A 12,085-nucleotide genomic window follows, 5' to 3' on the forward strand; every position below is an offset into this window, starting at 1 on the left:
CGAGTCCAGCTGTCAACCCAACACCACCATGCCTACTAAGCCATGTCCTGAAATCTTTTCCATACATTTCTTCCTAGAAAGTAAAAAACAGTACTTGTGCCTATTAGCAGACTAATTGTAGAAAAGAGGCATCACACTCATAGGCCAGATTGGAATTATAGATGTCTAACCACTTCCCTTTAGAAGAACAAAAGAAAAGGAAACTCAGTTGCTGCCTTGCAGATACGTTGCTTTATAGAATACAGGTCATAATTGAGCATTTTAGAATAGGTTCAACCTTCTTTGGGAAACTTTTTTTGATTCTTTTTTTTTTATAGTCACACACGTTTTGCAGATTTTAGGAACTAGGTCTTGCATAGTCACATCTCCCATATACATTATTTCTAGGGAAAAAAAATAGTGCTAAGTTTCTGTAACAAACAGAAATTAATTGATTCTCTTTTAAATAAAAGTTAAAAAATGGTCTGAACATGAATTACCAAGAAGCAGATTATTCAAGGCATTGGAGTTATAATCATTAATAGTGGAAGACACAAATATGAAATTAATCTAATTTAAGTCTCAGCACAGGTTGCAAAGGGAACTCTCAGGAGATCACACACTTTGATTTTTTTAAAGAATATAATGAAGACTGGAGACAGATGACAGGCAGAGGAACTACCTTTGATTGTAAACTACCTTTGAGTATATAGAAGTGTGACATTTGTTATCATTACAATCTGTTTAAAAAAATAGATTGAAAGATAAAGGTCCGATGTGATTCACAACTTTGAAAAAGAAGTAGATTCTTTCATAATCTGATTTAAAAAGTGTTTTACAGTTCCTTTTCAATTCAGTGAAATAATTCCTTTTTAACATAATAGTCATGAAAGTTCTGGTTTGTTGTAGTTTTAACATTTGTTTTTCCGTGTTCCCAATCTAAAAAAAGAAACAGATAAACCAGGTACCAAGACAGTTTGATAACCAAACACACCATGGGATTCACAGCCACTCCCACAACGTTTTGCACCAGTAACCATTTTCTCCATCATAGATGATGAAAAAAAGGAATGATTTATTCTCCTAGCAAACGGGGCTTTTCAGACAACATGAATTCCATTTTACAAGCCTTATTAGCTATATTTGCAAGTAGCATCTCTATTTTATGTTTTAACAAATCATTAGTGATCTTGACATTAAGACTGTAAAGTACATTGAATAATATTTAACCCTTACCTAAAAATAAGGTTTCAATGAAATGAAAAAAATGAAATCAAAACCACAGTGAAAGCAAAAGAATCTGACTTAGGTAAGGTCTTGTCTAACTAACTTTAGATATCTGTACTTAAGCTATTGAAGCATGAGTCCTTTTACAATTGGTTGAGAGAAATAAGGGTTGTAGGGCACAATTCTCATCTTAACAGAGATGCTTGATATAGGCCTAAGGAATTATGCCCTTGTGTTTATTCATTTCCAGTGATACGTGTTTATTTGTTTACAGTGACTATAAAGAAGTCTAAATTTCTTAGTTCAAGCACAGATGTTTTCATTATAAATAACTGACATGAAGAAAAATTCTGTCCCTGTATCTATTGTTATTAAAGTAAAATTACATTCTGAGGAAAATAAAGAAATGAACAGTAGTGTATAGCTATTTTCCAACATTCATGTTTAGATTTTGGGTGGTGAAAAGGTAGAGTTTTTACCATAACATTAAAGTAGCTAATCTGATCATTTTAGGGAATTGTTACTAGAATATGATAATCCTTTCAAACTGCATAAAGGTTGGCTTTTTATTTTCTTTCCCTCAAAGTAATAAGTAGAGTCAATTTCTACCAAAAAAACCCCCTCTTACATTTTCTTTGAGAGTTTATGTCAGTACAGTGGAAATACACTGGAAGAGTAAAAATTCATACTTTTTGAGGATTGGACATCACCACTTAAAGAAAGGGATTGTTTTAAGCATGTTTGCTTAAAAGAAACATACTTTTGTGGTAAAACTCATGCTCATTTTTATTTTGTATACAGGACAACAATGTAAATTCTCTTCCACTGAATTCATGGAAGGATTTGATGGAACAGTAAATGTGGTTCGAACACAGTGATCACAAAAGTTATAAAAAAAAATCTTATCTTCAGATTGTCAATACATTATTATAAAGCACATTTCAAACAACACATTAAAATAATAAAAATATTAATTGAATTATAATTGATTAATAATAAGAAATTATTAGAAATGTAATTATAATATTAGACATTGGTTCAATGAAATAATACATGCAGTAAAAGGCTCCAGTTTTCTGGTAACTTTGTAATTAGTGGTATTATTATAAAGTAATTCCTTTTAAAATATAATTAGAACTTTGTAACTCCTACTAAAGTCATTATGTGGTCCCTCTGGAAAACACAAGCTCCTATCAAGTCAGTGAAATGATGCCTACTGACTTCAGAAAGAACTTGATCAGAACTCATTTAAAAGGTAACATATATTAGCCTTATTGTTTTCCAGTTAGCCAGACTTTGCATGAACAAGCAGTGTATTTTGACTTGGTTTTGCATATCTCAGATGCACATGCAAAAGTAAATAGTACATAACTTAACCTAGAGTAGATAAGGAATTTTAATGTTTTGTATGAAAAAAATACATAAAGGTGCACTTCTTTTTTTAAGAGTTGGACACAATATTTTCTTTTCCTTTGATGAAATTTTGAAAGTTCTTATCTGTTAAAGGGATGAAATATAAACCTTTTAAAAGTTGTTTTAAGAAAACAAAGACCTAAATTCAGGTCAGACACTAATAAGGTGGTTATTCTGTTTTTCCCCCAAAGCTGGATGGCTTTAACCACAGCTCTAGAGACTTAGCCTGATTATTATCTCCCTCTAGATTTTCCTTCTCTATCCAAATAACTGAAGAGTCTTTGGACCAGAAAGAGACAGACTTATAATAGATAAAGATAGGAGACAGTGTATTTGTGCATAATCTGCTGCTTTTTGAAGGACTAACCTTAACCCATTTTCCACTGGCTCATTTGAGGGGATTGGATTAGCAAATCACACAACTTTGATGATACCACATAAAACATCGATAACGTTCTCCTAGCATAATATTAATTGGGAGGCTAGGGGTATCTCACTCTTCCTTCTCACAGGAAGGCTGTCATAATCTGAGCTCTTGTCTTTCTTTCCCTCGTCTTTTGGGGAACTGAAAATCTTTCGAAGAGAAAGATTTATTGTAATCAGTACATTCCTGTGGAAAATTTGCATTTCAATAAATCAGTATTTTCTTTTAACAGGAAGATACATATTGTCAACACATATGAAGTTCAAAGATTTTTCTGTATGCATGATCAAGTGTTGGCACAGAAATACGTAATGATCTCAATTACTGAAGCATAAACAAAGCCACAGTGATACACAAGTTCCAATGATTTCCACAAAAAAAAAAAAAATCACTTGTGCACTCCTATGCATAGACCTTTACCAGCCTATGAAGTTTGCTCAGGTAAAGTTGCTGGATGTATAATGACCTGAAGCAGTGAGAGAAAAAACAAAGCAATTCTATTTGAAATGCCATGTAAAAACTGAGAAAAGTTACAAGACAACTTCCTTGTATCTTATTTTGGAAAAAGGTGTGACCTGTATATTCATATTATGCATTGGAAAAAACAAATAATGACTTTTCAAGTTTTAGTTGTTTCCTATTTAAAGAGTATCAACTCTCTCTCTTGAATACAATCATTTGTCAGGAGTCAACATTTGTACTGCTTGAGTGATGAATTTAACCTGAGTAATGGATTGAAGCTGTACTGTCAGGTTGGACTGTTAATTCAGAAACAATAAGGGAAAGGGTTATATAAAATTTGCTGAGGGAATTCACACAGAGGCAGAAATAAAGTCAGTTAATATAAAATTTTGTACTTTTCAACAGTGCATTGCCTGGTATTAACGTGTTACTCTCCACATGAAGATTGTTATGACAGAGCTTACCACAAACACAAACAAAGAAGCACAATTATTCTTCAAAGGTTTTAAGTTATCAAAATGCATTTAAAAAGCATACTCACTGGTCTAAAACACAGCACATCAGAGCAGTGTAATTATTACAAATGACCTGCATTAATAACATGAGGTTATATTTTGATGGGAATTAACTTATTATAAGACCACTAATTTTGAAGTTACCAGAAAATTGGAGCCTTTTACTGCATGTATTCTTTCATTGAACCAATGTATAAATATTAACACTCAGAGTTACCAGTAAAGAAACAAACTTTCCAGCAAAGTACCAATGCATATTGCTTTCTTATTCATTCTTTTCTATTTCCTGAGGAAAAGGAATGATAATAGATGTTATAGCTTGTCGTGGTTTAACCCCAGCCAGCAACTAAGCACCACGCAGCCACTCACTCACTACCTCCCTGCCCAGCGGGATGGGGGAGAGAATCAGAAGAAAAAAGTAAAACTTGTGGGTTGAGATAAGAACAGTTTAATAGAACAGAAGGGAAGAGACTAATAATGGTAATAATAACAATATTAAAATGATGATAAAAATAATAATAATAAAAAGATTGTAATATACAATGAAACAGCTCACCACCCACCAACCAATGCCCAGTTAGTTCCTGAGCAGCGATCCCCCCACCCCCACTCCCCCCAGTTTATATACTGGGCATGACGTCCCATGGTATGGAATACCCCTTTGGCCAGTTGGGGTCAGCTGCCCTGGCTACGTCCCCTCCCAGCCTCTTGTGCCCCTCCAGCCTTCTTGCTGGCTGAGCATGAGAAGCTGAAAAATCCTTGACTTTAGACTAAACATGACTTAGCAACAACTGAAAACATCAGTGTGTTAGCAACATTCTTCTCATACCTAACTCAAAAACATAGCACTGTACCAGCTACTAGGAAGACAACTAATTCTAGCCCAGCCGAAACCAGGACATAGCTATTTATCTGGATAGAGAATGGCCTAAATGCTTTCTTATTGCCACAGCAGCAGAAGGGAAGTAGCCAGTGCCACTCTTGCAAAAGTGTTAGAGTCCACCAGCTGCCTGTTGAACAAATTCCAACTTATTCTCAGTTTTTAGCAACTTTCAAAAAAACCTGGTGCCTACTGCTTTATGCCTCCCAAAATTAAGCACAGAGGATATACTCCGGTATGTCCTTTTCTGATCTGGGTTCTCCTGTGAAGATTACAGCTCTTCAGGAGTTCCTTTTTGGAATAATCAGAGAAATGCAGAATATGGTATTGTGTGGTCAAGGTATGATGGAGGTTGTGTATCATCTGAACTACCTCTAGACTAATTGGCTATACATAGGAATAAAGTTGGCATCCTGGAGGAGACAGTCATTTTATGTGGTAATGGAGTAATAAAAGGGTAATTTATCAGCCTGGAGAATACTGGGGCTCCAATTAACAGGGCAGGAAGGAAGGCTTACTCCTCTCTGTGGATGCATTCACTTCCTTCTAACTTTTCCTTTTCACCAGCAGAAGCATCCTTCAAGATGTTTCTTTGGATAGAGAGGGGAAAAAACCCCAAATTCTTCTGATTGATCTTCCAGATATGTAGACACTTTTGTGCTGTTTGAACCAGCAAGTTACATACTGAACAAATGTATGTATATGTATGAAGTAATACACCATTTACTTGTTTCACCTAATTTTAGGCCAAAAAGCATGGAAGTAATTACAGAGGACCAGAAAGCCAATTACAGATACAGTCCTTGCTCAAACAGTCCTGACTGAATAATACATCAAGTATCCCACTGTGGACTATAAAATTAATTCTGAATGGTACTCCTGTGAAACACGGAGGGTAAAAACACCTTCTGTGTGAAAGCATGTTTTTGCCTGGAATTAGTGCAGAAGTCATAGCAGGTGCTAGAGTGGGGCAAGGCACTCTTCTTCCATTTCAAAATGGGGTGGCTTGTTCTGTAAGATCCCTCATTTTCTGCTCCTTCTCCACAAGCATCTTTCAGACATGTTTGCTCAAAGACAAACCGCCAACTATAGACAGAATTATGAGATGGGCAATACACACAGTCTGTTTCTGGAGAATTTTGTAAGGTTAAAAAAGTCTGCATTCGATTCCATTAAAATATATCAAGCACCATCAATAAATGTCAGTTCTTCTAGCTAAACAAGAAATGATTAATCCTACCCATTCCACAAAACACAATATAAAATCTGAGTATAAAAGCATGTGTTAAAAGTTAGTGCAATTTTTAGACCAAGTTTGGGGTTCACAGCAAGAACTATTTTTTTAATTCATTTTTAATAGAATTGAGATGTTCTGAACTGAGTGAACTTATAAACAGCGAAGACATGTAGCCCTTCCAAAGACACCTGAATAAGAACACTTTACATTAACAATGGGGGATTAGGAAGAACAGTGTTGCGTGTAAACAAAATAAAGCCTGAAATCCTACTGCGACATAAGGGATCTCTTCCTTTACTGAGGTAACACAGAATGCAGATGAGAGTTTAAAACAATATAACAGATGGCAAACATGATAACAGAGATTTTATTGCCAGCTTGAAGTAGTTTTGGTCACAGAAGATGCCATAAGAATCAGATTTTAAAAAAAGAAAAAAGCAACTCTACTGAAGTGGAAGGAGCAGAAAGAGGAGAAAGGATGTTTGAGACCTGAGAATGCAGTATAACATCAGATAAGAGACACAGACTGGTTTATTTGAATCATAGTACCCTCTTTTTATAGGGAGATCACAACATAAAACCTCTTCCAAGTTATATTACCTCTATTGCAGAGTCTGAACAAGAAAATAATAATCTACAGATTAAGTAGTCCTAGCAATAAAACATTTTGGAGACTTTTTTCCTCAGACAGGATGAATATCAGGTGAGATAAAAATCTAGCAAGTGAGAGACAATGTTTGCCTATATATACCTTAAGCACAAAGACAGCCCTGATATTTCTACATATATGAGCCCTGAACTAGGAGATCTCTGGCTGTAGTAAAGAAACACCTGCATTGCATGTTAAAATGAGAAAAGAAAGACAAAGCAGTGGTAGACCACTTTTCAGAAAATTGTTGGTCTTGTTAAAAATCTTATGAGAATTTTGATAGATGGTATTGAGTGGCTCAGAGGAGTGATATCAGGATTAGCCCTTCCTCACAGAGCTATTTGAAAACAGATTCAAATCAATATATAGGTGATAAGTATTTGTTGTTATTACCTCTTCCATTCTGCAGGGTTTTTTGAGGAGGTAATTCATTGTGACGCATGAAATAGTCCTGTGGGAGCTCCTGGGTTAGAGCAGAATAAAACTAGCAAATGAAGTGTCAAGACTTTATACTACAGTTTATTTTATACATTTAAAGTACACTACCCTTTCTAGTACCATTCCTTCAAATAACTGCACCAATTTGCTATATTTTAAAAGTACTTATGAAGACCAAAGCAGTCAGCGCAATTGTAGGGCTTTGAAACACTGAATGTAATGTAAGGATTGACTGTTTGATATGAAACCCAGGATTTTTCAAAATACAACATATTTTAAGCACTAGTGTAATGCTAGGGCTATCACTTCTGTGTCATAAATACCAAATCTCTTCATTGGCCTTCCAAAGCCTAAACCCTGTCACCACACATTTGTCAGTCTCCAACACTAAATGAAAACAATTCTCACATCTGTAGCTCTGAGTTCAGAAATAAGTCATCTTTGACTTCAGAGGCTATGTGTTCACATAAAATTGCTAGAGGTTTGTCTAGGCAGAAACATATCTCCTCCCTTCCCCTCTGCTTCTTCCAGGTCTGGGGATCATACACATGTTCAGAAGGCAATGACATGGTGTCAAAAAGGTGGATGTGTCTTTACACTTTATTTTTATACAAAGCAATGTACTTAAAAGGGCTACTTCTGTATCATACTTTATTAGCTATTAAAATTATGAATTTGTTGCAGACAGGATCATTTCCTTGGTGAAAATGTCTGGAATAGCTAACAAAAAGGAGCCTGGGCTTTGGCTAGGACTTCCAGACTCTATTATAGTACAAAATAGGTAGTAATCCCCCTTTCTTTCCTGGCTGATTATGAGAAAATGCAAAGTTGCCCAGAAGAAAAAGACTGTAAAAAACTTCTTTGGTGAGGAAAAAATAATACTGTCTGTATGTCTCCATGTATCAAAAAAGTATAAAGTAAAATGAATTAATCGTGTGAATAATGGATACAGTTAAAATGTGTGTGTTACTAAACCCCATAAATAATGTTTTTTCACCCATTTTAATGTGACACATTAAAAGGAAATAATTATTAAGTAACTTACCCATGTATAAATCATGATTCTTTTTTGAGCTTCAGAAATCATAAATGCATTGTAAAGTCCTATAACAATGCTTACCTATGACAAGAAAGTAAGTATCTGGTTTCTAGAGCTTAGTAAAACTTCTTGAAAGTGCTTTTTTACTTAAAAGTTCTTCTTAGACAAAATGACTGTAACAAGTATGTGTTTAAAACTGCAACAGTAAAGGTTGAGTTCATACTCACATTCAAACTATTTGGTGCTTCAGTTCAATCCTGGTGTCATTTGTGGTTTTTTATATGTTTGTCACCCATTTATCAATATAGATGAAAGACTATTTCTCTGTACTATAAAGAGGATTATGACCCACATTTACATTTTCTTTGCCCCACCTTATTTCTACCTTCTGTCTTTATGGTTCTCTTACTGTTTTTCACAAACTGAAAGTTAACAGCAATGAAATACTGTGCTACTGATATTTTTAACGTATGCCATTTTAATTCTGCCATGATTCCTAAGTTGCCATGTGGACATTGGCCAACTCAACCCATTGTGTCTCTACCCCTCCAGTTCTACTGCAGCTGAGGTTTGGTTTTCAGTTTAAAAATGTGGTCATGTTACACTTACAAGCTAGTGTTTTGTAATGCATAGAAGCAGCATAAGTGTGGAAAACCTGAAGAATAGTCTGTTATACAGCAGAATAAACAAAGTAATATTGTACAGATGTACAGCAGTTCTTGAGCTTGACTTCTGAGTAAGATCACAAGCATTTGCAGATCAGAAGCTTGCGAAGGGTTGGATTTGAACAAATCTGACTTGTTGATCTTGCTTACACTGCAAGTGTGGGGTTTTTTTCTTTTTCGTATCAGTTTATTTAGGACTACAAATGTAAATTTCTATATAACAAATGAAGTTTGGTTGGTCTTCCATGACATATGTGATAAAATGCAAACCATATCTAAATACAGAAGAGTACTCAGACATTTCTAGCTATTTTTATGTGACTAAAATAAAATTAGGATGCACAAAAAAGCACTAGAACTAACAAGTTAACATCCAGGATCAAACATTCTGTAGTCAACCTCTAGGCTTAGCTGAAGTTCAGCCATGCTTTTCAAAAAGCAGTAAGCAGTATCACCAGAGTAAATCTAGCTTTTCAGTTTAAAAACAAGGAGTTTAGTATCTGACTTAGCTTGAAATTGATACCAGTCATCTGAAGGTAAGAAAATTCTACCAGCTTAAATCATGATGTTGTTTATCTTTTAATTTTTTTATTCTAGTTCCTCATGTAAAATCATAAATCTTGAGAAGATAATTTTGTTTGCTTATTAAAATATATTTACTTTTTTTCACTTTCAATTTCACTTTTAATTCCCAAAGTCCTACTCATATATCACAATGATGCAAAAGAAGAATTGTTCAAGCTCCTGTTCCATTTATCTCAAATATACACTTAAGTGACTTGTGAAGAAAAATGTTTTCTTGACCTATATTATAACAAAATTAATACTAAATGGAACATTTTAACAGTTCTACTGGACAGAAAGTCCACGTCAGTAAGCATGTATGATACCCCAGAACAAAGCAGTGTTGTCTAGGACTCCTTCTGGTATACATTCAAGATACATTTTAAGGTGCATTCCAAATAATAAATGCATGCCAGTATAAATCTGTAAAATCACAATGGCTCATTGAAGGTCCTAATAACTCAATATATATGCACAAGTCTTAATATTGAAGAGTATGGACTCATATTTTTGTTCTATAATATCTTAGAAAAAGTTCAAATGAAACAGCACTACATGCAAACTTCAGTATGCCTAATACATAGTTTATAATTCTAGAGATTTATATTACATGTAGTATAAAGAGAATATGAAGGCTAATTATATTTTTAACATTTTGAAAAGATTACACTAAATATATCAATATGAAGAAAATTCTAATGCACTAGACGAGGGTGAAAGAAAATGTACTATTCTTGCAATTCTTTTGTCATTTAATACTTTCTTAATAGCCCTAGTCATATTTTAAGACTATTTTGCAGTCTTTTGATACCATAGAATGTCATTATCAAATAGATATAATATATCCAGTATTCCAAAGTACATCTGTTTTTAAATATTTGATCTCTAACTTCTTTTTTTCAAAGTTAAATGTTGAAAGGCACTCTCAGGAAGTAAGTTTCCAAACCTTTTTGCAGATCTTTTAAAATCCCATCTAGAGAAGCTATAGCAGGACTTGAAAATGTATAGACTAGGTAGCAGTGCAACAGCATCTTAGGCTGATTCCAAACTGACCTGCTAAGGTATGCCCCAGAATGCTCAGTGTCATTTCTCCAGTTGTTCAAATCAAAACTGTGCAAGCATATACTACAGTTTCTGTATGGCCACATCTCTAAATTACCTTTTCACTGTCAAGTCAAGAAGGACCTGGGGTTCTCACTTAAGCTTGGAAACATGGAGCACACTCAAATTCAGTAAATATAGGTAAATTCAGCGACTGACACAAACCTTGACTTCCTACCTACTAGTACTGAATTTTGCAATGCAAAAAGCAGAATAATGCAAAAAGCAGAAAAACAAAAATGCAAAATGCAGAAATGTAATTTTGATCATACCAGGCATCTATCCCCATCATTTCTGTCTATATTTCTACACTGTGAAGAGAAGTAAGAGATGCAGAATAATGTCCTGATTCAGAGAAGTAGTTACCTTACTTGTGCTTCAATACTATTGCTCATGCTTCCAGTTCCATGCCACTGAAGTGCACAAACAAATGATTTTTTGAAGAAAATTGATACAGATGTGTTTCAGAAAAGAAAAACAAAACCTCAAACAAATAAAAGCCCCAAAACCCAAAACTGTAACAAAAGCAGAAAGATGTACAAGAAGTAATAATGGCATTGATGCTGAGTGCTACAATACATTGGTTCCAACAGTTGTCTATGAAATTCAGTACCACAACTAAACCTTTTATGTCACCACAGTTCCATGAAAAATTAGAACATTTTCTCTGCTTAACTGCCAAATCTTTTATGTTAAAGTACTAACTCACAGGGACATGTCATTGTAACACCTTTCATTTAACTAAAATATTGTGTTGAGGTCAGTCTACATTATGCCAAATATGTGTTAATGTGTTACGATGAAACTGATACTCATATTCAACCATGCTCATAGAAATCCTGTAATTGTAGTCCTATTCCTGTAAATCTTGGAAACATTGTACAGACAACTTTTCCATACCTTTTCCAAGATAATTCAGTGGTATGTGTTAGTGAAAAATATGCCAGTTCACTATTTAAATGCATGAAGGAAACAGAATCGTGGACTTACAGTCTGTAATTTTCAGGACTTTTTTGACTTCTCCACTTCCTGATCCTTCCCAACCAACTTCATCATCACAGTCTCCACTGATATGTTCATCTACAACTCCACCACTGCCTGTTTGTTGGAGATCCCATTTATCATATTTAGGAATTGATATGCCCTGCAACACCTGAAGACAATATATGGTATGCAAGTTAGCAGTACAGATGGAGAACTTCAGTGAGTACCAAAAATTTCGTATATGTTTCTCTAGTAATTATCTTTAAAAGAGTGGTATCTGGAGATGTATACTTCATTTTTAATTAAAAAAAAAATATAAAATGTCTGTGTCTTTGTTGCTACATAAAGAAAGATCAGGCACCAATTCCTGTCCCAGAGGCCCGGTGGAATGGATAGGGACATAGAATCATAGAATAGTTTGGGTTGGAAGGGACCTTTAAAGGTCATCTCGTCCAACCCCCCCTGCCATGGGCAGGGACATCTTCAACTAGATCAGGTTGCTCAGAGC

The 12,085-nt window shown here is 34.7% G+C and overlaps 1 protein-coding gene across 1 annotated transcript in view; it reads right to left on the minus strand.

Annotated features, from left to right (window-relative positions):
• GPC5 (glypican 5) overlaps positions 1 to 12,085 on the minus strand; it is a 754,872-nt gene that overhangs the window by 313,979 nt on the left and 428,808 nt on the right. Inside the window, 1 exon segment of the mRNA XM_075045978.1 lies at positions 11,584 to 11,746. Within this exon segment, the coding sequence (XP_074902079.1) occupies positions 11,584 to 11,746 (163 nt within the window).

Source organism: Buteo buteo, chromosome 14, assembly GCF_964188355.1.
Source record: "Buteo buteo chromosome 14, bButBut1.hap1.1, whole genome shotgun sequence".
Lineage (NCBI taxonomy): Eukaryota > Metazoa > Chordata > Aves > Accipitriformes > Accipitridae > Buteo > Buteo buteo.